The 25019-nt window shown below is 41.3% G+C and overlaps 2 protein-coding genes across 8 annotated transcripts in view; one reads left to right on the top strand and one right to left on the bottom strand.

The window, feature by feature from the left end:
* Nucleotides 1–2280, top strand: part of LOC109891622 (voltage-dependent calcium channel subunit alpha-2/delta-3) — a 67533-nt gene extending 65253 nt beyond the window's left edge. Inside the window, exons 31-36 of the mRNA XM_031825527.1 lie at nucleotides 20–60; nucleotides 187–242; nucleotides 366–483; nucleotides 666–778; nucleotides 1103–1185; nucleotides 1367–2280. Of these exons, the coding sequence (XP_031681387.1) occupies nucleotides 20–60; nucleotides 187–242; nucleotides 366–483; nucleotides 666–778; nucleotides 1103–1185; nucleotides 1367–1459 (504 nt within the window). The 3' untranslated portion in view covers nucleotides 1460–2280. The remainder of the gene's footprint in view (nucleotides 1–19; nucleotides 61–186; nucleotides 243–365; nucleotides 484–665; nucleotides 779–1102; nucleotides 1186–1366) is intronic.
* On the bottom strand, nucleotides 1995–23786 carry LOC109891343 (mucin-5AC). Of its 7 annotated transcripts, XR_002255519.2 has the most exons (21): nucleotides 23678–23786; nucleotides 23155–23181; nucleotides 20761–21072; nucleotides 20570–20614; nucleotides 19896–19943; nucleotides 19655–19708; nucleotides 19509–19565; nucleotides 18599–18655; nucleotides 18411–18458; nucleotides 18184–18237; nucleotides 17536–17562; nucleotides 17296–17388; nucleotides 17118–17136; nucleotides 16964–16995; nucleotides 16752–16856; nucleotides 14858–14886; nucleotides 14702–14765; nucleotides 14141–14181; nucleotides 7821–7925; nucleotides 6778–7463; nucleotides 1995–3874 (listed from the first exon to the last, which is right to left on the bottom strand). XR_002255519.2 is itself a non-coding variant. In XM_020483812.2 (19 exons), exons 1-19 carry the CDS (start codon nucleotides 23730–23732, stop codon nucleotides 13903–13905), a joined length of 1218 nt encoding a protein of 405 aa, XP_020339401.1. In that variant the 5' UTR covers nucleotides 23733–23786; the 3' UTR covers nucleotides 12322–13902. The 7 variants fall into 7 exon arrangements, 5 of the variants coding, with proteins under 5 accessions (XP_020339401.1, XP_020339399.1, XP_020339402.1 ...); XR_004210094.1 differs by having other exon boundaries at nucleotides 6778–7925; XM_020483812.2 differs by lacking the exons at nucleotides 1995–3874; nucleotides 6778–7463; nucleotides 7821–7925 and adding an exon at nucleotides 12322–13995 and having other exon boundaries at nucleotides 18599–18613.
* Between the last annotated feature and the right edge of the window lie 1233 nt (nucleotides 23787–25019).

The raw sequence follows: 25019 nt of genomic DNA, 5'->3' as shown, positions 1-25019 counted from the left end.
TTAATTGATTCTCTTCCAGCCCTTCTCCATTGTGAAATGGCTCCTGACTGAACTAGTAATGTGAGAATAATACTATCACCATGATATAGTAAAATTATTAAAGATCCACTGATTATCAACCACATAGAAATGGTTTGTTATATAAATGTATATTTTGAATGTGTATGTTTGTGTCTTCCTCGTCAGGTTCCTGCTGGAATTCAACCTGTACAGCTGGTGGCATGTTGACCTCTCTGTCAAAGGTCAGTATGTGTGTGTGAGCTCAAGTGTGTGCACATGCATGAATGAGTGTGTGTGTGTGTGTGTGTGTGTGAGAGAGTCATGTGTGTTTTTAGTATGTTAACATTTACATGTCTCATTTGTAGCCCAAAACTCGAGGGGAAAGACCATGTTGGTGCCATGTGATACTGAGTACCCTGCCTTTGTCTCTGAGCGTACCATCAAAGAGACCACGGGCAACATTGACTGTGAGGGCTGTGTCAGGTACTGGGAATACAGTTACCTTTGCGTTAAGCACTTATAAACTCACTTAACCTGTGTTGATAGTGTTTACAGGATCATGCCTTAGTGGGATAATATTGCAAGCAGCAACTGAATCGACTCATCTCTCTCTATCTGTCTGTCTGTCTGTCTGTCTGTCTGTCTGTCTGTCTGTCTGTCCTCAGATCTTTTGTTATTCAGCAGATTCCCAGCAGTAACCTATTCATGGTTGTCGTGGACAACAAGTGTGACTGTAGCTCCACCCTTCCAGTTTCCATGGACCCCATTGAGATTATGTATATCCTTGTGAAGTTTGGGAATATTAAGTGTGTTTTTTAGTAAAAAAGGTTTTGAGTGTGTTTTTACTAGGAAGGGTTTTTGAGTGAGCTTTTGTAAGTGAACTCAAACATTTGTTTTCTGAGAACATCAACAGCTTCTGAGTTACTTCATAGTCAGAGGTATTAATACATTTCTCATACATGTAGGTCTTTTTGAAGCGTGCAATATGGTTTGTGTTTCTCATCAAGCTACAATGATGTTGCAGAAACGGACACCACAGTGTCAGTTAAATGCATATCTGAGGTTTGGTTCATCAGTATTTCCATCCTTAACCCCTCTGAACACAACGAATCTCTGAAATGTGATAGGCTGAAGTTTCAGAAGGACAGGAAGCGGCCAGAATCATGTCATCCTTTCCACCCTGAGGTACGTAGTATGTATTTGCTCTGTGATGACATGAAAATGAACATGAACACCTGTTTTTGGTTGAGTAATAATGTGACAGTTAGCACGTATGTGACCATCTGTATATTGTCTGAACCATAGATACATAGTGTATATATTAATTCTAGTATCTCTGTTTTGATGCCCCCTGTGTCTGCTGCAGGAGAATGCCATGGAGTGTGGAGGAGCAGCAGGCCTGTCTGCCCCCCTCACAGGAGCACTGCTCTCCCTGCTGGCCACTCTCTTCACCAGATGACCATACCGTCGCCGAAGCCCACCACACTGGACCCAACACTGGAGAGACTGATAGACCGGCTTTAACACATCATCAAATGCTGACAAAGTGCAGGGAGCCTCGCCAACCAGAAGAACTTGCTCATAACTAACTGAGTTGCTTATCGCTAACCAGCAGAGAAATAATGAATAAGAAGGCATTGTTCAAGATAAATAGAACACTGTTCCAAGAGGGAAACCATATGGACATCAGACTGAGAAATAAACTATGAGAAAGCATTGTGATGCAATGATGACATTCTGAGAGCATTACAGAGCAAAGAAATCAATATCCCTGTGTACTTTACCTGCACTGTAGAAAATAAGACCTTCTATGTCAAGGTAGTTATGAAAGAACTAGAAAAAAAATGTCACCTTTTAAAAAGAGTGGTCTATCTTTACAATTGAAAAGAAACTGCAAAAAAAAATTGGAGCTAAATATATGTAGCATTATCTTGGAGAATCTAATTCTGTATTTTGGGATATGACAGGGATCATGTGAAGTAAGAGATTACAGGATGGTTGAAGTCAATTTATTTAGCCTGCTTTTAATTTTTACAGCAGTGAACATTTCATACAGAGTAAAAAGATGCATGTGATGGATAAAAACAAACATACTTAAGTTCCATGAAAGGAATCAAGTTCAGAGCTCTGGCTGCAAACTGAAATATGAACATTTGCCTGTTTTAAGAATGTTATAGTTACCTTGACTATAACCCCTAATGCTGACCCCTACCCTTGAACCCAAACCCCCTTCCTTTAAGAAGGCTGCTAAAATCTCAATAAACCTAATTGATATTCTCATCTGTCTGTCTGTCTGTCTGTCTGTCTGTCTGTCTGTCTGTCTGTCTGTCTGTCTGTCTGTCTGTCTGTCTGTCTGTCTGTCTGTGTCTGTCTGTCTGTCTGTCTGTCTGTCTGTCTGTCTGTCTGTCTGTCTGTCTGTCTGTCTGTCTGTCTGTCTGTCTGTCTGTCTGTCTGTCTGTCTGTCTGTCTGTCTGTCTCTCTCTGTCTCTCTGTCTGTCTCTGTCTGTCTCTCTCTCTCTCTCTCTATGTGTTTTTTTTGTAAAAAGGGTTGTGCGTGTTTTAAGTACATTCTTTTTGTGTGTGAGTAGATGGGTTTTGGAAGTGAACGTTTGTTTTCTGAGGTACTTCATAGTGTATAAATACACAGTGAGGTAATGGGGACAAATGGGAGACACCTGGTGGGGGGTGGAGACAAGCACAAGACAGGTGAAACAGATCAGAGAAAGGGTATGTAGAGAAAGGCTTGTCTTTCTAGCTCCAAGAGTAAAGTAATATCTAACAATTCACAACAATATACACTCATCTAAAAGTAAAAGAATGTAATTAAGAAATATATAATTATTAGATTGAGCAATGTAAATATTGTAGTACAAAATATGTGATACGTGTTTCATTATGGTACTACACGTAATACATCACTGTAAAATGACTAGCAAAGAGAATACTACAGACACATTGGAATCATTGAACAAAATCTGAAAGGTATTGATGAAATACAATAAAATCACAACATAGGTCAGGTCTCCTTGAATCAATGCAAAAATGATTAGCTTCAAAAAAGAAAAACACTACAGTAAAATGTCAACTGTAGTGTTCCTCACCTGGCTTACTGTAAAAAGCAAAACAAAGGGTTGATTACTGTACTTCTATATTTCCATCAAACCTGTCTTGTGGATTTGGCCAAAGGTTCTCATCAATGGATGTTTTCATTGGCCAAACATCTTGAGAAGAATCTTCGGGCAGGGTGAATCCAGGCCTGACACTGGTATGCCGTGATGTCATTGCATACATCATCCATGGCCTGGAGAAGGGTGGCTTGTTCCTGAGGGCGCCTATCATATACCTTTCACCTCCACTTGGAGAAAAATGTCTCAATCGGGTTAAGGAAAGGAGAGTATAGGGGTAAGTACAGGGTGATAAATTGTGGATGGGCCTGAAACCGTGCTTGCACCATTTGAGCATGGTAGAACCTGACATTATCCCACGCAATGACATAGGTCACAACATCAGCTCTAAAAATACAGATTTATCTCATCAAGAAGGTTACACAAGGAGAGCTGCTTTATATGATCCAATACGAGGTCTGCGTCCCACCACGACATCCGCTCTACAGACCTGATTTATCTCATCAAGAAGGTTACACAAGGAGAGCTGCTTTATATGATCCAATACGAGGTCTGCGTCCCACCACACCGTCTTCCGATATAGCCGCACACATGGTGATGTTGGCCCCATGTTGTCCAGGTACTTGGTTGGTTGCCCGCTGGCCAATGAAATTCCAACCTCTCCTCCTTGTCTTGGCCAGGTTGAAGCCTGCTACATCCAAAAAGAGGAATTTGTGAAGGTTTTCATCAGCATCCAGCTCCATCACCCTCTAGAAATACATTTTGGAAAGAGAATTACAATGATGTAGAATTTTGGGGGAATTTTTCACAACAGGCATCAGGAACATACTCAGTCCTCAGTTGCTTCACTCTGTCTGCATTTCTTTCAAAGGGCACACGATATAGCTGTTTTTCTTTCAAAAGGCACACGGTATAGCTGTTTTTCTTTCAAAAGGCACACGATATAGCGGTTTTTCTTTCAAAAGGCACACGGTATAGCTGTTTTTCTTTCAAAAGGCACACGGTATAGCTGTTTTCTTTCAAAAGGCACACGGTATAGCTGTTTTTCTTTCAAAAGGCACACGGTATAGGTGTTTTTCTTTCAAAAGGCACACGGTATAGGTGTTTTTCTTTCAAAAGGCACACGGTATAGGTGTTTTTCTTTCAAAAGGCACACGGTATAGGCGTTTTTCTTTCAAAAGGCACACGGTATAGCTGTTTTTCTTTCAAAAGGCACACAGTATAGGTGTTTTTTCTTTCAAAAGGCACACGGTATAGGTGTTTTTCTTTCAAAAGGCACACGGTATAGGTGTTTTTCTTTCAAAAGGCACACGGTATAGGTGTTTTTCTTTCAAAAGGCACACGGTATAGGTGTTTTTCTTTCAAAAGGCACACGGTATAGGTGTTTTTCTTTCAAAAGGCACACGGTATAGGTGTTTTTCTTTCAAAAGGCACACGGTATAGCTGTTTTTCTTTCAAAAGGCACACAGTATAGGTGTTTTTCTTTCAAAAGGCACACGGTATAGGTGTTTTTCTTTCAAAAGGCACACGGTATAGCTGTTTTTCTTTCAAAAGGCACACGGTATAGCTGTTTTTCTTTCAAAAGGCACACGGTATAGCTGTTTTTCTTTCAAAAGGCACACGGTATAGGTGTTTTTCTTTCAAAAGGCACACGGTATAGGTGTTTTTCTTTCAAAAGGCACACGGTATAGCTGTTTTTCTTTCAAAAGGCACACGGTATAGGTGTTTTTCTTTCAAAAGGCACACGGTATAGGTGTTTTTCTTTCAAAAGGCACACGGTATAGCTGTTTTTCTTTCAAAAGGCACACGGTATAGCTGTTTTTCTTTCAAAAGGCACACGGTATAGCTGTTTTTCTTTCAAAAGGCACACGATATAGCTGTTTTTGAGACCCCTGGTGCCTTTTCAGCATGCGTACAATAGTCGGCAAACTTATGGCTTCCACATTATTGAACATGTTGTTATTGTCCAAGATGTGCTGCCGAATTTCTGTTAGGTGAATATCATTTCTGGCCTGAACCAAATTGACCACAGCCCGCTCTTGTTGGTCAGTCAGAATTTTGCCTCTGCGTCCCCTTATTTGCCCTAGTCTCAATTCTGCAGGGAAAATTACAGTAAGAACGCATTTAGTCACATCACCTACTCTGTGCTCAGATTTCATTGGACACTCTTTGCTGTTGCTGCCGCTGTCTTGGTCCCTGGCCTTGTCCTCTACCACGTTCCCCCACACCTCTCAAACGATGCCCACGACCACCTCTCAGAAGGGGTGCTTGTCCCCTGACATTTGTTTGACCAATACATCTTCCTCGTCTTCCTCCTCCCACTGCTTGACCTCTGTTGTGACCTGGATCACCTGCAGGCTCCACGTTATCACTATGTTGTTGTAGGTGGATACCACTCATTTCACTATATACTCGTATCATCAGTAACGAGTTGTCAGTATTGAAAAAGCAATGACAAGGGCCTGCATACATACACTCACTGGCCACTTTATTAGGTACACCTGCGTGTTAATGCAAATAGCCTGCTCCTTTGAACAGAGAATCATGTGGCAGCCTGCAACTCAACATATAGAGTATATAGAGTAGAGAGCTTTAGTTGTTGTTCGACCAAACATTAGAACGGGCAAGATGCGTAATCTCAGCAACTTTGACCGTGGTATGATTGTTGGTGCCATACATGGTGGTTTCAGCATCTCAGAAACAGCTGCCCTCCTGGGATTTTTACGCACTACAGTCTCTAGAGTTTACAGAGAATGGTGCGATAAACAAAACACATTCAGTGAGCGGCAGTTCTGTGGGCAAAAACACCTTGTTAATGAGAGAGGTCAGAGGAGAATGTCCAGACTCATTCGAGCTAACAGAAAGGCCACAAATGCTCAAATAACAGCTGTTTAAAACAGTGGTGTGGAGAAGGGCATCTCTCAACGTACAACACCGTGAATAATTCAGGCTGTTGTGGAGTTAAGGGGGTCCTACCCAGTACTAGATAGGTGTACCTAATAAAGTGGCCGGTGTACCTAATAAAGTGGCCGGTGAGTGTACAGTAATGTCAAACCTGAAAACATGGTCTGGAAAAGTGTTAAATGGATATTAGAACAGTGTCTGATAAAGAATGACGATGAAACATTACATCCATAGATAATGAAGTCCAATTGGTTCATGTTCCACAGTAATTGGTGTCAATGTATCTCGTTATCCTGAAACTTTCATGATCTAAACATGGAATATTGTTTGTCAGTTTCCATAAAACTATACATTAAGAGTAACGCAACAGTTACTTATCATTTTGAGCAGTTGTATCAATTGATAGTTAGATCATTATAATGAAATTAATAGACAGTCATTTCAGATGTAATGTGTGAATTGCATTTTGAAATGGTAACACTTTGATGTGCTGCGTCAAAGTTGTGTCATTTTGAACAGGTGATTTTAGTTCAATGAACAAATGATCTTAGCTTTATGTGTATTGTTTCCAAGCAATTGGAAAAAGTGTTAAGAGTTTTGAAAAATTTGCATTTTGATGATCGGATGTGAGTTTTGTGTCTAGAGTTTTGAAAAATGACATCAAGGTTCTGAAATTAGTGCCAAAGTGATTGATGGCCTTGAGATAGAAGCTGTTTTTCAGCCCCAGCTTTGATGCACCTGTACTGACCTCGCCTTCTGGATGGTAGCAGGGTGTATAGGCCTTAGCTCGTGTGGTTGATGTCCTTGATGATATTTGGTCTTCCTGTGACATTGGGTGCTGTAGGTGTCCTGGAGGGCTGGTAGTTTGCCCCCGGTGATGTTATGGTTAAACAAAGGACATCATGTGTGAAGGTATTTGTGAGACGTGTGAGACAAAGCTACAGATTATGAATTTACGTTGTTTTCAGGTGACTTTCGATTGGCTTTAACAGGGCCTGAACAACACAGAGGGAGCCTGAGTGAGTGAGTGAGTGAGTGAGTGAGTGAGTGAGTGAGTGAGTGAGTGAGTGAGTGAGTGAGTGAGTGAGTGAGTGAGTGAGTGAGTGAGTGAGTGACAGTGCATTACATCAGAACAGAAGTGAAAGTAAGAGTGTACAGCTCGGTTCTCACACTCCCAAGATGTTCTGACATACTCCTTCCTGTTTTAAATACAACTTGAGCTATATGAATCCAATATATTATTATTAATAATGTATAAGCAGTCTGAATTAACTCACCTGTGAGCATGAATGTGATTGGTACAGAGAGAGAGAGAGACCTTTTATCCTCCTCAGCTGTCTGTTCGCAAACAATTATTTAGACAAAGTAATATAATTATATTTGTTGTACTTATATCTTAATTTGCAGATCCCTGTGTATCCACACCAACAGGTCCTGTACATCACAGAAAGACAATGCCATGATTAAGAGGTTGTGACTGCTGGTCGGGTCATGTGTGTGTTACTTTACCAAGTTTTGCCCCAGTGCATTAATAACAGCAGAACAGAAGAAGTGAAAGCATGATGTGATAATGTCACATCACACTTCTCCTCCTGACTCAAACCACCCTGTAGACTTACAGTTCTGTTCTCACGCTACCCAGATGCTCTGACTAACACATCATTTTCTGTTAAAAGTTAGTACTGTTGATATTGAGTGACAAAGTTTTGTTGTGCTGAGGGTCTCAAATTCACGTTCCAGGTCGGGAAGACATGGACAGAAGACGTTTAGTTAGAAACAGAATGGACTTACCTGAGGCCAAAAATGTGGACGGTACAGAGATGCTCAGAGAATACATCCCAGCATCCCCAGAATCCACCATGCCTCCACTGTTCACAGCTCCAATCACCAAGTTATCTACAACAGAAACACAATGAAAAGATCATTACAAAATTTGTTTGTACATGTGTGTAGTTGTGTTAGTAGTGTGGTGGTGTTGACAAGGACTTACTGGCTGTAGGTCTATGAAAAGAGAACAAAAGGGTTCTGGTAAGACAAAAAGGTTCTGGTAAGACCTCGTCATGACAACACAGAACTAAAGGTTGAGATAGAAAATGCATCATAAAATATCCACATGGGGAATTCTTACCTCTGAGAATTGTTTTTCTCCGAAAAACAAAATAGGCCAAATTAATTATATTGAATATAGCCTGGTGTATATAATATGACCAAAAGGAGTTGATAGATTATCCCATGTCAAAGACACATTAATATGAGAAAAGTCAATGTTTGCAAATTACCAGGAACACACCCACTCCAGAAGCCACACCCACTGCTGCCTGCCAAGCCTGCCCCAGGGTCTAGGGTTTCCATCATCCTGGAAACGTTAGACCCCCTTCAATTCACATACACAATGTGATCAGGGTAAACTAGCCCCCCAATGTCAACCGCAGCCTTTTGTCATTCTAGGACACCTTCGGCCTGGACTGCCAGTCCTTCGTGTCTGACCAGAGGGAAGGGGACCAATAGTGACAATTCATAGGAACCATGTGCGGCCTTGCCCCTACCCAAACTTCAGGCCGCACCCAGATTCAACTCTCCCCCCAACTAGCCAATCAAACAATGTTCAGCTGAGCCAGGTCCCTAGGCCGGACTGGCACAACTACACATGGTACCCAGTCAGGCGCACTGCCGTTCCTCTGGACAGAGAAGAGGCTGCTGCTCCCCCAGCGGTTCAGGATGCTAGAGGTAAGGTGGTTGGGCCCCTAGATGGGTAGACACGTACCGGGCACAGTTGGCTAGTTCAGGATAGTCAGGACGACTGTAGAGAAAGGGGGGGAGAGAGTGGCGGGGCTGGTGTGATCAGACCCACCTGCTGCGGATTAGCTAATCAGACAGGTAGCTGAGGATTGTCTGTAATTTCCTTTAAAAGCCTTGTGTTTTGTGGTGTTCGGGGCTGGGAGTTGAGCAGAGAATGTCTCTCTGTGGGGATCAGTCTCCCATGCAAGTGTCCATGTCTTGTTTGTGGTGATCGCACTGGACCAGTGTATGTGGGACGAGAAGTCTTACTGGCGAATTTGAGTGAGGAAGTGGGCGTCTGAGTTGACGACGAACTGGGGCTGTGGAGCTGCGTGGTGATTGGAGAGCAATGGACCGAGAGAGCCATTGGTATAAAGGATATCTAGGAGCTTTAGCTCCACCAAGTAAGGGATGTGATTCTTCCTATGTTCCCCTCACACTACTCTCTCTGGGCTGTTTTGCCACTCCACTAGAAGCCACTATTGTCGGCAGGTTTCCCTGCCATCTGTCTTCCTCTCGTTTAGCACCGGAGGCGGGGCTATCGGTGACATCGCCAAGCAGTCTCAGACCGGGCATGTTCCAGAACAGGGAGATGTTTATTTGATTTTGTGGGGAAATGGTTCTCATCAGACCCTAGAAATCTAGAACCTTTCCCCACCCTTTCTATATGTTCTCTTGTGTGTCTTTCCCCCTCTCTAGTTGTCCCATAGCAGTAGTCCTTTAGAGGGGTTGGCAGAGTAGAGCAGGGCCAAGGATGGGTCTCATATTGTGTGCAGAACCAGAGCGAGATTGTAGTGCCTTTCACCATATTGTTTGCAGTGCCTTCCCTTAGAATTACCAGTGGTGGTTTTAGCATGTAAATCTTGGTGGGGCAAACCCCAAAACATGTTTTTTAGATGAATGCCAGCAAAGCCACTACACAACACAACACTAAACAATACATTAATTTCACTATAAAAGTGAAAAACGGTGCCCACAAACTGTTAGGGCCTAAATAAAGCTGTCCCAACAGCAGAGTCCCAACAGCAGAACCAACACCTTACCACTGCTACACCTGGCTATCAGCGGAGCCTTGTGTGGCAGCAATACAGTTTATTCAGCCTCATTTACTGCCTTTAAAAAAAACATAGCTGATATGGTTGACTTGCTTAAACAAATGTGGCTTCTACTGACAATTGAGATGTACAAACTACGGCAGAAGGGGACGACGAGCAGATAAGAGGCAATCCGTAATTTCGATTAAGACATTAATGAGCGAGCTAGGACGGACATAGTCAATATGACAATTTTTTCAGCACTTTTGAAATGTACAGCGACAGAATTCAGAACATGGGCCGTTCTTACAGTGTTCTCCCTGTACACCAAGTCAGAACCATAGGATGAATTATCATTCCTTTTTATTTACCTATGCAAGTCAGTTAAGAACAAATTCTTATTTACAATGATGGCCTATCGGGGAACAGTGAGTTGACTGCCTTGTTCAGGGGTAGAACGACACATTTTTACCTTGTCAGCTTGGGGATTCAATCCAGCAACCTTTCAGTTACTGGCCCAACGCTCTAACCACTAGGCTACCTTCTGCCCCAAAAACAAATAAATAAATTGGGCATATAAGCAGACAATGAAAGCGCTTACCATGGTCAATGATTGCATTTATCTAAAACAGGCTATAGGCTACATGTGCACCACCAAGTCAGAAAAGTAGGTGAAATTAAGTGTGGAAAAGGGACTAAATTATTAGGGTGAGGCACATGGGCTGCTAACAGCTTACCTGCCATCTTGCTTAATACACTTAATATTACTTTCTTAGCTAGAGTATACATATCTCCTGGCATATTACATCATTTATGCAGCAGCATACAAAACATTTTTGGACTCACCTTGTTTTGCTGTGCTCACTTAAACAGAAAGGTGGTGCGGCGGTCCATCATGGGAAAATGTTGTCATTAATGTCTGGCATTCTCTGGATTTCTGTTTATCCAAGACAACTGAGAACTCAGAAAAGAACAAGGTCGAATCTTAATGATTTTCAGGTCAGAGCTCTAGAAAGAGGCCCGAGTTCCCGACTTGCAATTCCGAGTTGGATGACCATTCAAAAGGTATTTTCCCAGTTGGAGCAAGTTTTTTTCAGAGTTCCCAGTTGGCTTGAACTGTCAGATTTTCCGGTTCCGAGTTTCCAGTTGTTTAAAGCGCGGCAGAAGTCATGCTGGATTGACATCATGGCCAATGTTGAATGATTATCCTTTTAATCTTGGAAAAGAGACCATTAAACCCAGATTTGGGACCACACACCCACTCAACTGACAAGCAGGCTAGTGATGGCTTTGCAATGCTTGCAGTTAGCCTCTGATTCCTTCCAAACCACTCATTGTTGAATTTGCGATTTCCAACGGCCGATGAGCACCAATACGTTTTATCTATAATTTCTCTTTATTATTTCTCTTCATATAACAAGGTTTGAAAATGATTTGTCAGTAGATTGTCGACTTGATTCATGATGATGACTGCTAGCTTTCTAGCTAAGATTTTGCAAGTACGATGTTGAGGTGCTCGGTCCAATCAAAGCTACTGTAGATATAACATGAATTGACATCATTTTATTTGTGGCCAATGACCTTGAGCCTTCTTCGAAAGGCACTTCTAATGTAACTCTATGGCAGCAACCAAGGGCCTTGAATTTAGGGTGACTAGTGTCCCCATGAGTGACAGAACACAGAGCCAATCACGGCACAACTAGAGAACATTACCAACCTATACGGTCTGTATTTTCCACTGGCTGCCCCACAACCACAGAAAGCACCGAGCTAGGCTGAAACACCTACATTTTGGAGCTACCTTTCTCAAGAAATAAAAAAAGACCTAGTTTGTATGAGGCTTTATTAAGTAAATTATTATTTATCGATTTATTTAATTTATTAATTTATTAATGCCAAAATAACATGCAAAACAGGCAATGACAGGTTGCCACTGACTATAACTATCTTGATTCAGTGCCATATCAGAACAATTCAGTGTGCAGTGTGTTGCAGTGTTACGATTGCATGCCCGCTATTTACCTGAGGGAGTCAGGGGGAGAGTAACCTACCTGAGGGAGTCAGGGGGAGGGTAACCTACCTGAGGGTGAATTGGGTTTTGCTCAAATCTGGTAAATATTGTATGTGATTGAATGTATCTGAATTTTGGTTCATCTGCATTTCCATCCTTAACCCCTCTGAACACAACGAGTGTCTGAAATGTGATAGGCTGAAGTATCATATGGACAGGAAGTGACCTGACTCATGTCATCCTCTCCATCCTGCTGTGTGTGCACATCTACACTGGTGCACCTGTTTGTGTGGATAAGTGGCAGCATACAGTCCATGTACCGGTATGTGGCCTGTAGACTGTCTGACTGCTGCAGGAGAATGCAGGCCTCTCTGCCCCCCTCACAGTAGCACTGACTACAACACAGAACCTGGATACAAGAGCAAAAATATCAATGTCTGTGACTACTTGTAGTCAATAACACCCAGTGTTGCCAAAGGTTGAAGTCCATTTATTCTGTTTGGTTTTTCTTTTTACAGAAGAGAGCGTTTCATACAGAGCAACAAAAAAAGCATAGAAGGTTGTATTTACTGTACCTCAAAGGTTTTATAGAGGAGGGGCTTATAAAAGAGGGGGAGACACACCCCTTTGTCCTAAAAGCCACCCCATGTCACGCCCTGACCTTAGATATCTCTGTTTTCTATATATTTTGGTTAGGTCAAGGTGTGACTAGGGTGGGTACTCTAGGTTTTTGTATGTCTAGGGGTTTATATACAGTAGGGAGAAGTATTTGATACACTGTCGATATCAAATACTTGTTCTCCCCACTGTATGTCTAGAGGTTATGTATGTCTATATTGGCCTGATATTGTTCCCAATCAGAGACAGCTGTTTATCATTGTCTCTGATTGGGTATCATATTTAGACAGGCCTTTTTCCCCACTTTCTGGTGTGGGATCTTGACTATGTGCAGTTGCCTTTCAGCACTCTATTGTATAGCTTCACGTTTCGTTTGTTAGTTTGTTCGGTGTTCATTCTTTTAATAAAGAGAATGTACGTATACCACGCTGCACCTTGGTCTCCTTCATACGACGATCGTGACACCACCACCACCACCCCTCCATATCTGCTGAACTCTCGTGTGCAGCGAAACAGAATGTAAACTGGCAAGATCAGAATGGTCGAATGAGGCTGATCCCCCCCTCCCCATTTTAGTTTGAAAATAAATTGTCAAAGTTATGGCACCAACACCATTTACATCTTAACTGCTCAGAGGTCATTGAACTAAAAAGCTAGAATGTGTGTACAACACTGCACATTGAAGGGGAGGCAGAGTAAGTTTAATTTAAACTGGGAAATTAAATAACAGGTAAATGTGGGCAGATGGGGATATTTGAGTAGCATTTAGGAAATCTATATTTTCCATTTTTATGATCAGTTGCCAACAACGTAAACATTTTAAAGTTGAAATATAATTTGTAGCCTGAAGCAACATGTATGGGAAATATAAATATGAATACTCCTGCTATAAAAAGAGGAAAAGTCTATTACATTTTCAGACTTTTCCCAAGCTTTTTTGGTGCATCTTAGCATCTAGCTAATAAGCATATTTTACTGTTAGTGGCAAGATTCATTTCACAAAGGAAAATGTAATATTGTTGTATATTGGGGAATTTGTGTTATTTTTCTTTAAGATACTACTCTTTTGTTCTTAATTTCAATGAATGTCGCTTCATTTACTATTTGCGTTGTTGCATGGTAGCATTGTGTTAATATGCTATACATTTATTGATATCATTTTGAAATGTCCGTATTTGTTGATTTTGATCTGACCGTTATGGAATGACACAGCTGAAAGAATAGATACACAGTAGATTTTGTGTTTACTACGAGAACAAAATCAGACAAATACTCAGGAGTATGCCACCAGACCCCTCCAAAATAAAACTACTAACACAGTAACAGATGTTATGGATACGCTCAGTAACTTGATATGTAATAAACAAAGCACATCATGGGACAAAGAGGGTATTTGTGTGAGACATAGCTACAGACAGCCAGTGGTGTAGTTTCAGTGTGCCTGTAGAAGACTGTACAACCCATCCGGCTGGGCTGAGTTTGCTAGTTTGTCAGGGATTGAGCAGTATATGTGGTACGTATCAGTCTAGAGAAAAGAAACAGTTTCACTTTAGACCTTTAAATCTACAGTGCTGTAAAACGAATCCTCTGGGAATAGGCATATTTTATGGATGTAATACATATCTGAAACTGAAAGTCACACACATAACACAGTTGGTGATTCTACTTACTGTGTAGTTTTCAAATGACTGTCCATTCTCTTCAATAGGGCCTGTACAACACAGAGAGAGCCTGAGTGAGAATGTGTGTGCGTGCCTCCAGTTGTTGTTGTGGCTGTGTTTCTTTGCTGTGCTTGATGTCACTTTACACTTTTCCTCCAGAGTCAAACCACCCTGAAGACTTACAGCTCTGTTTCAAACACTTTCAAGATGCTCAGACTAACACATGTTCTGATGTATGTATAACTTATAATACATGCTTGCTGATATGACTACATTCAGAACTAAATCCAGGCATAAACAACATTATGTCCTATAAAAAGCAGTATATACAGTGGGGCAAAAAAGTATTTAGTCAGCCACCAATTGTGCAAGTTCTCCCACCTAAAAAGATGAGAGAGGCCTGTAATTTTCATCATAGGTACACTTCAACTATGACAGACAAAATGAGAAAAAAAAACAGAAAATCACATTGTAGGATTTTTAATGAATTTATTTGCACAAATGGTGGCTGACTAAATACTTTTTTGCCCCACTGTATTATGAATCCAATGATTTGGTATTGGGACCAACCTGAAGGTATAGATGTGCGTGGTGCAGTGATCAGCCTATAGATCCCTGTATTCCCTGAATCGACCTGGAGGACAGAGATCCATATTATCCCTCTCTGTCTGTCTGTGTAAACAAGTATGTATCTATATCCAATGTGATTATCTGTGCTGTACTTACATCTTCATGTGCAGATACCTGCACAGGACCTTCACATCAGAGACAGATAAAGCCACAAGTAAGAGGTTGTGTGTATGCACAAGGGTGGGGAGAGGAGCATGGGTTTATACACGGGTGGGGAGAGGAGCATGGGTTTATACACGGGTGGGGAGAGGAGCATGGGTTTATACAAGGGTGGGGAGAGGTGCATGGGTTTATACAAGGGTGGGGAGAGGAGCATGGGTTTATACACGGGTGGGGAGAGGAGCATGGGTTTATACAAGGGTGGGGAGAGGTGCATGGGTTTATACAAGGGTGGGGAGAGGAGCATGGGTTTATACACGGGTGGGGAGAGGAGCATGGGTTTATACAAGGGTGGGGAGAGGAGCATGGGTTTATACACGGGTGGGGAGAGGAGCATGGGCTTATACAAGGGTGGGGAGAGGAGCATGGGCTTATACAAGGGTGGGGAGAGGAGCATGGGCTTATACAAGGGTGGGGAGAGGAGCATGGGCTTATACAAGGGTGGGGAGAGGAGCATGGGCTTATACAAGGGTGGGGAGAGGAGCATGGGCTTATACAAGGGTGGGGAGAGGAGCATGGGTTTATACAAGGGTGGGGAGAGGAGCATGGGTTTATACAAGGGTGGAGAGAGGAGCATGGGTTTATACAAGGGTGGGGAGAGGGGCATGGGTTTATACACGGGTGGGGAGAGGAGCATGGGCTTATACAAGGGTGGGGAGAGGAGCATGGGCTTATACAAGGGTGGGGAGAGGAGCATGGGCTTATACAAGGGTGGGGAGAGGAACATGGGCTTATACAAGGGTGGGGAGAGGAGCATGGGCTTATACAAGGGTGGGGAGAGGAGCATGGGCTTATACAAGGGTAGGGAGAGGAGCATGGGTTTATACAAGGGTGGGGAGAGGAGCATGGGCTTATACAAGGGTGGGGAGAGGAGCATGGGCTTATACAAGGGTGGGGAGAGGAGCATGGGCTTATACAAGGGTGGGGAGAGGAGCATGGGCTTATACAAGGGTGGGGAGAGGAGCATGGGTTTATACAAGGGTGGGGAGAGGAGCATGGGTTTATACACGGGTGGGGAGAGGAGCATGGGCTTAAACAAGGGTGGGGAGAGGAGCATGGGCGTATACAAGGGTGGGGAGAGGAGCATGGGTTTATATACGGGTGGGGAGAGGAGCATGGGCTTATACAAGGGTGGGAAGAGGCGTATGGGTTTATACAAGGGTGGGTAGAGGAGCATGGGTTTATATACGGGTGGGTAAAGGAGCATGGGTTTATACAAGGGTGGGGAGAGGAGCATGGGTTTATATACGGGTGGGGAGAGGAGCATGGGCTTTACAAGGGTGGGGAGAGGAGCATGGGTTTATACATGTGTGCGTGGGGGGGGGGGGGGTATTTTGTCCATGTGTACATTACTTTGCCAAATTTCCCCAGTGCATTAGTAACAGCAGAACAGAAGTGAAAGTAACATGTAATAATGTCACTTCACACTTCTCCTCCTTACTCAAACCATCCTGTAGACCAGGGGTTTCAAACTCATTCCATGGAGGGCCTAGTGTCTGAGGATTTTTGTTTTTGCCTTTAAATTATGACCTAACAACCAGGTGAGGGGACTTCCTTACTAATTAGTGACCTTAATTCCTCAATTATGTGAAGGGAGAAGCGAAAACCTGCAGACACCCGGTCCTCCGTGGAATAAGTTTGACACTCGTGGAATGAGTTTAACTTACAGCTCTTTTCTCATGCTACCCAGATGCTCTGACTGACACATTATTTTCGGCTTTAAGTTAATACAGTTGACATTGAGTGTGGTTATTCTGCGGATGCCGAAATCACATCTAAGGTCGGGAAGATAGGGACAGAAGACATTTTGTTATGAACAGAATGGACTCACCTGAGGGCAAAAACGTGGCTGGTACAGAGGTGATCAGACTGTATATCCCAGCTTCCCCAGAATCCATCATGGCTGCACTGCTCATGGCTCCCAACACCAAATCATCTACAACAGAAACAAAATGTAAATGTAATTACAATGTGTTTGTACATGCATGTGTGTCGTTTTGTTAGTAGTGTGGTGGTGTTTTATGTATTGTGTTTGGAACATACATTGGTTGTCATCATCCTGTCTGGCTGTAGGTCTAGAGGAAAAGAAAAAGACAACAAAAAGGTTGTGGTAAGACCTCGTCATGACAACACACAACTAAAGGTTGATAGAAACTGTATCATACTGTCAAGTATCAAAAACAAGGGGAATACTTACCTCTGAGAATTGTTTTTCTCTGAAAAAAAAATACGCTTAATTAATTATACTGAATATAGCCTGATCTATACAATATGACCAAAAGGAGTTGATTGATGACCCATGTCAAATGCACTTACATTAATGTGAGGAAGGTAAATGTGTTAATTATTTGTTATTTAGAATCAGAAGTACTTACTGGTGCTCCTGCAGAGACAGAAAGCAGTCAATCCCACCAGGAACACACCCACTCCAGAAACCACAGCCACTGCTGCCTGCCAAACCTGCCCCGCTGTTTGGGAACAGTAGAAGAGGTTATTACCCAGAGTCAGTACATCAAGACTAGGTTTTAAAGACCACATTATTATTTGTCTGATACATTTGTTTGTTTTCATATGTATTTTAAAAGAAAGGTAGTCAGCTAGAGAAGGATACATACACAGAATACTTTCTGTGGAGCCTTTTCCTGTGCACATGCAAGAGAGAGAGAGCAGTCAAAGACATGATTTTCCTGTGCACATGCAAGAGAGAGAGAGCAGTCAAAGACGTGATTTTCCTGGGTTGTATATACATATACAGTTTTTTCACACTGAGGTTGGAATAATACTGTGAAATTGTGAAAAATGTGGATAATGCACTTTTAGTGTAGGAGCTGTTTGAAAAGACTGCCTCAAATTTCAGCTTGTTTATCTAGGTGGGTTTTTGGACTGCCGGGTGACATCACCAGGCGGTGTAAGTTTAATAGACTAATAAAAAGGAGAGTTTGCCCTCTCCCTGCCAATAAGAGCTCCTCTCAGACCACTCCCAGACAGTCCTAGCAAAATTCTTGCTTGAGAAATTATGCTAAGAAGCTATTTTGGTTTATTTCTGACAATTTTAATATAAAAAAAATCAGTAAGGTACTTTAATTGTTACCCAGAAATTATTTGAGATTGAGATTTCTTTTTAAACTGCTGCATTGGACCTTAAATGCTTAACACTCGACACAAATCAGTATATAGTGATAACATGTTCACATCTTCTATAATGTGACAAATAGTTTGAGAAAAGTTAAACCACTAAACAAAAATATAGTGGCCATACTCGCCTTCCGTTGGACTTAGTGTGGTGTCAGTAGTCAAAGTTGAACGAACAGTCGAACCTGGCGCAATGCAAAGTCATTGGATCTGATTATACAAGAATAAATGTATCTAACTGGGATGATTTAATCAATCAAATCAATCTCTTTTTGTAATTAGGCAAATTTGTCATGGAAAAAAGCTAGTCTATTTGTTTTAGTTCTATCTACTAACTGGATAAAGATGTCCAACACACCTGATGTAGTAGTCACTGCTGTGCTGGAGGTCAAAGGAGAGGTCAAACCTGGGGAGAAGAGAGAAGTCATATTACACAAGCAGCTATTAATATATCTATTACTCTAGTAAACCAGTTGGAGTTTTATTGAATTCATGTGTACAAAAGTATTGTAATTGCAAACTAAGCTAAACTTAGGACCTACTTACTGGTAGTTGGTCTCACTGTGATGTCAAGGGTCAAAGTAGAAGCAACAGTTGAACATGCTGGGAAGCAATATGATTACACAATAATAAATGTATTAATTATTTATTTCAATAAACAACACAACTCAGTCAGTAGAGAGGAACCGTGGATAGATGGCAGCTTTCGCGCAAAACTGAAAGCACATGACCCGATGTCACAGGAAAGCCCAAAAGATCATCAAGGACAACAACCACCTGAGCCATATCAAGAATCTGATTAAACAGCATGGTCATTACACAGGTGCATGTTGTGCTGGGGACAATAGTAAGCCACACTAAAATGTGCAGTTTTGTCACACAGCACAATGCCACAAATGTCTCTAAGTTTTGAGGGAGCTTGCAGAGAATCTAATGTTAATTTCTCTACCTTAAGCCAACTCTCTTGTCGTTTTAGAGAATGTGACAGTACATCCAACCGGCCTCACAACCGCAGACCACATGTATGGCGTTCTGTGGGTGAGCGGTTTGCTGATGTCAATGTTGTGAACAGAGTGCCCCATGGTGGCGGTCGGGTTATGGTATTTTTTATTCCCAGTCATGTGAAATCCATAGATTAGGGCCTAATGAATGTATTTATTTAAATTGACTGATGTCCTTATATGAACTGTAATGGTTGCATATTGCACATATATTTTTGTTCAGTATAAAATCAGGAAATGAGGACTATTATTTGCACGCCCCCTCCAGAAGCCACAACTACTGCTGCCTGCCACAATTACTCAGCTGTTTGGTGACATTGGGAGAGGTCATTAGCTTCTATTCCCAGGGTCAATACTTCATCTCATGATGTGATCTCAGAAAATGTGGCATTACATGTCTCGATTGTCTCGTTTGTGTGAGAAAAACAGTTAGGTACCTAGAGAAGGATGCATACCTGGAACGCTTTCTTGACTGTTTGAAAAAACCTCACTTTCTGTGTAGCTTTGACCTCCTGTGCACATGCCAGAGAGAGACAGCTTACTAACAGTTAACACACAACACAACTTAGAATACTATGCAAAATCTAGCGGCCATACTTACCTTCAGTTGAAATCTTTGCGGTGTCAGTGGTCAAAGTAGAAAGAACAGTCCAACCTGGTGCACAGAAAAGTAATTGGATCTAATTATACAAGAATAAAGGTTTCTAAATGGGATCTCAATGATTAGTTGATTAATTTAATTATCTGTGTAGTGCTATGGCAAATAAACATAACGTGTACCCAGGGGGGGCCCCAGGACTGAGTTTGGGAAACCATGATCTAGATAAAGATGTCCAACACACCTGACGTAGGATTCACTGCTGTGCTGGGGGTCAAAGGAGAGGTCAATCCTTGTGAGAAGAGAGAACTCATATTATACAAGAGCAAATGTACATGTGTTAATGTCTAAGGTTATCCATTACGCAGAAAGAGATAATTACACTATACATTCCCTACAAATCAGATGTAAAAGTAAAAAAATCTGAAATAAAATGACAAGCATCTATAAATAGGTCTATTACTGCAAAGCCAGTCTGAGCATTTGTAAATAAATATGAGAAAAATATTTTAATTGCAAACAAAGTCAAACGTTTTGGAGGGTCAAAGTAGAACTATCAGTCAAACCTGCTGGGAAGCAATAAAAGTTGATTCTGTATCTGATTACCAAAGAATAAAGGTATTAACAACACAACTCAGTCAGTAGAAAGATGGCATGTTATTGTTGAAACCTACATCCTTGAATGAATGTATAATTGGAAACTATTTGAAAAGGTAGTCTGTTGTAGGACTCACTGTTCTGCTCAGAAGCAAAGTAGAGCCAGGATCTTTTTTAAATGCTGAAATGTGTTTTGCTACAAAATAACATCAGCTATTATACTGTATCTTGCTACTGAAACCCACTCTGCTATAAAATAACAGCAGCGCCTCAATCATTTTTTTGTTGTTCAAATAAACAAAACAATATTTTTAAGCCTACCTGCTGTAATAGTTGTTGGATCACTGATGTGAACTTCCACCAGATCTAAAAGTATTTGGGATTTACAGTAAATACGTTTTTTAGTTTGTGGGTCAGAATGAATACAGTACTACTAAGAAGATTGTAAATCAAAGGGAAGTCAGATCATGAAGACCTGCAGCACTGATAGATTTGAATAGATCATGACTCACCTGTAAAGCTGTATCCATCACTACGTGGAGAGAGAGAGTTTGTTCCTGAGTTCACTCTGTAGTCACAGCTCACCGCCTTACTCCTCACTGACTGTAGATGTCTGATCAGATCGTCTTCGGTCACAGAGAATGTACAGTACCATTGCTTGGTTTTTTGGGTTTTCTTTTTCCATATCCGTGTTTTCAAGAATGGCTTATTCTTCTCTCCAATATACAGGTTACAGCAGGTGTCGTTACCAGCAATTCCAGGAATCAAACAGGTGATGATGAAATCCTCCTCATTATGACTGGTACTAATCACTGGTTTCTGAACTGTGAAGTAGAACACACTTCTATGCATATCATTCTGTTTATTATTTTATAAGTTCCATTTTCACAACAAAACATAAAATGCAGATTTTCATAAAACATTATGGATATATGGTTTCTATAAAAATCTGAAAAAATATAAAAGTATATAAAAATCGTTCCTTTTTATTTTTAAACCTCAGAAAATGTTATTTTTTAAAAGCTTAAAATTGACATTAGCTCAACATTAAATTACTTCACCAATCAGTGTGGTTAGATGAGCTTGCTATGGTGAGGGCAAGCTATAGTTGTTTACATGTGCGATGGTCAGACAAGTGTAGGGCACGAGATGTGACTGAAATTTTGCAGGTGGGGAGAGAACAGGAGAGGGTGGCTTGAAGCGCTGGGCGTCTTGTTATGACATGCATTATCTGGTCAACATAATTATACCTACCGAGGAGCGGCTTCTATTGAGGAACTGAATGTCTTTGAACTTCTGAGTTGACTTAATGTTGGACCAGCGCTAGCTAGCTAACAAGCATGTGTGTGCAGAGCGGCACCAGAATTAAAAACACATGTAGTTAATAAATCCGATGTGAACCGTGATAACTATAGTATCCTTAATTAGCATTGAAAAAGTTAGGGCTTTTTTATTTTTTAAATGTTTTATTTCACCTTTATTTAACCAGGTAAGCAAGTTCTCATTTACAATAAGCGCCTTGTTGCGTTTTTTTGCGTGACTGAAAAAAATGCATGGAACGTAAAATAATGTTATTAACCGGTTCCATTGCTTTCAGCGTAACATTTCTGTTCCGGAACAGTAAAGATCATTTTCATTCCCAGTTCTGATTCTGTTCCTCAAAAAATTTTGTTCTTTCCCGGTTTTCTGTTCTGTTCACTGAACCAGTTCTAACCCCTGATACATTCCCATTAATGTGTTGTGGCTAAAATGTCTTAAGGTTGACTTCCACATCATCCTCGCGGCCTGAGCCTCTTTGTAAGGCTGAGCCAGTCTCCAGTGTACAGGTTACAGCTGCTACCATCACTGACAGACTCAGGAAGTACACAGATGACGGTGATGTCATGTCATTGACACCAATCTCTGGTTTCTTTAGTTCACTTGAGAGGAGAAAGCAGCAATATTCTGTCTATACAGTAGCATAAAAATAATAATACACACCTCTTTATAAATGACTGAAATAATGAGAAATGTATTGTTTTATGGTGCCAGCTGAAGATGTTTAAAAAAGTAATTCTGGTTACAATTAGCCAATCAGATCAGTGTATTCATTTAAATAATAATCTCGTACCCAGACTCGTAAAAGAGACAGGAAATGGAAAGTGTGTCTCTTCTGGGATCTCTTCAGCAGGTGAACTTTGACCTGCCTACTATAAACCACCTGCTTACCTTGAAAAGTGACTGAGACAATGTCACTGAGAGGAGATGGGTTAGACCTCCCTGCAGCATAGTAGATACAGCTCACTTTGAGCTCAGTGGGCAGATCATGACCTGCCCCATATTTGTACAATAATTGCACAATCCAGGTAAAAAAAAGCTGTTATAGACTTACCCAGAGAGACTCACAGCTGTAATCGCTGCCGAAGGTGATTCTAACATGCATTGTTGACTCATGAGGTTGAATACTTATCTAATCAAGTTAGTGTTTTAAATTTCATTAATTGTTTACAAATATTCACCATTTTATTATATTTTAATTTGTGTAGATTGTTGACAAAAAATGCCAATTAAATCCATTTTAATCCCACTTTGTAAAACAACTAAATGTGGAATTGGTTAAGGAGAGGGAATACTTTCTGAAAGCACTGTATATCAGTTTGAAAGAAAAAAACTATAAAGTTCTATTCAAAATCAAATCAAATCCGAAAAAAATAACTATTAAGTCACTGTTATCTGTTAGTAACAGAGTTTCTAAAATATGTATTTGAGGTTAACACGGTAATTAGAGATACAAAGTTGCATTTGATTTACATTGGAAAAAGATCATTTAGATTGATGGTACTGTGTAATATTATTTAGTTAAAATAGTTAACTAAATTGGAAAAACTGAAAATAGTAGCAGTTTAAATCATAATAATGATACTGACCTTGGGCTTTGATGTATTGAAAGGTATCTATAAATAAATCAAATTAGTCATTATCATGCACATTTTGCCATTCTAAAAAATGAGAAGACATGAGACTGGCACAAGTCGGTAAAGTTGAATAGCCTGAAATAAACATGTAAAACTCATTCCATGGAGGGCAGAGTGTCTGCAGGGTCACTAATTAGTAGGAACTCCTGGTTGACTAGGTCTTAATTGAAAGGAAAAAACAAAAGACCAGTAGATACTCGGCCCTCTGTGGAATGAGTTTGACACCCCTGCTGTAAATGCATTCATGGCTATGTTATCAAGCAGTGGTTATTCTTATCTGAACAAAACGTACAATACTGATCTAGAAAAATAAATCAGTAGGATAATCAATGAAATAAGACACACTTATTATAGCCATGAAATTCAGAAATGTCAAGCGTTCCTAAAGTAAAAGATTCAAATAAAGTAAAAGATGAAAAGAGAGAAACCTGTAGCAAAAACAGATCATGTCATTTGGATCAAAGGAATTACTCACATAGAAGGACGATGACCAAAAACAGACAACCAGCTGCCATATCAGGGATGAACATTGTAATTATACAGAGTGTTTCAGACTGTAAGTATGATTTCACAAGGTAGGGTGTATGTGACAGAGACAGTGGGAGTGTTTGAATGGAGAAGTAGATGTGGAGCATGTGCACAGGAAAACCACAGAGAGCAAAAACCAGGCTCATGCAGCAAGTGTGGGCAAATGTTGCGGAGGACATGGCATCTGAACAATCAGAATAATGTCTCAGTCATATACACTGTGAACAAAACATTAAGAACACCTGCTCTTTCCATGACATAGACTGACCAGGTGAATGCTTTGATCCCTTATTGATGTCACTTGTTAAATACAGTACAATTCAATCAGTGTAGATGAAAGGGAGGAAAAATGTTTTTTTTAAGACAATTGAGACAAGGATTGTGTATGTGTGCAAATCTGAGGGTGAATGGGCAAGACAAAATATTTAAGTGCCTTTGAACAGGATATGGCTCACATCAACATCATCATCCCGGAAACCCTAGACCCACTACAATTCACATACCGCCCCAACAGATCCACAGATGACGCAATCTCAATCACACTCCACACTGCCCTTTCCCACTTGGACAAAAGGAACACCTATGTGGGAATGCTGTTCATTGACTACAGCTCAGCGTTCAACACCATAGTTCCCACAAAGCTCATCACTAAGCTAAGAACCCTGGGACTAAACACCTCCCTCTGCAACTGAATCATGGACTTCCTGATGGACTGCCCCTAGGTGGTAAGGGTAGGCAACAACACATCTGCCAACAACACATCTGCCACGCTAATCCTCAACAGTGGGGCCCCTAAGGGGTGTGTGCTTAAACTTTTCCTGTACACCCTGGCCACCCATGACTGCTTGGCCAAGCACGACCAACATCATCATTAAGTTTGCTGACGAAACAACAAGCTGATCACCGACAGCGATGAGACAGCCTTTCGGGAAGGAGGTCAGAGACCTGGAGGTGTGGTGCCAGGACAACAACCTCTCCCTCAATGTGAGCAAGACAAAGGAGCTGATCGTGGACTACAGGAAAAGGAGGGCCGAACAGGCCCCCATTAACATCGACAGGGCAGTAGTGGAGCGGGTCGAGAGTTTCAAGTTCGTTGGTGTCACCAACAAACTATCATGGTCCAAACTCACCAAGACAGTCGTGAAGAGGGCATAACAACACATTTTCCCCCTCAGGAGACTGACAAGATTTAGCATGGGTCCCCAGACCTTCTAAAAGTTCTACAGTTGCACCATTGAGAGCACTGACTGGTTGCAGCACCGCCTGGTATGGCAACTGCTCGGCATCCG

The sequence above is a fragment of the Oncorhynchus kisutch genome, linkage group LG5 (genome assembly GCF_002021735.2).
Source record: "Oncorhynchus kisutch isolate 150728-3 linkage group LG5, Okis_V2, whole genome shotgun sequence".
NCBI lineage: Eukaryota > Metazoa > Chordata > Actinopteri > Salmoniformes > Salmonidae > Oncorhynchus > Oncorhynchus kisutch.
This window is presented reverse-complemented; position numbering and strand designations above follow the sequence as displayed.

Excerpts from the sequence above, each read along its gene's own strand:
- LOC109891343 (XM_020483810.2), bottom strand. The coding sequence starts at position 23,732 with ATGTTCATCCCTGATATGGCAGCTGGTTGTCTGTTTTTGGTCATCGTC. Across the intron at positions 18,656-19,508 it reads CAGTCAAGAAAGCGTTCCAG|CATGTTCAACTGTTGCTTCT; the intron begins GTATGCATCCTT and ends ATTGCTTCCCAG. Across the intron at positions 14,182-14,701 it reads ACGCACATCTATACCTTCAG|GCCCTATTGAAGAGAATGGA; the intron begins GTTGGTCCCAAT and ends TGTGTTGTACAG.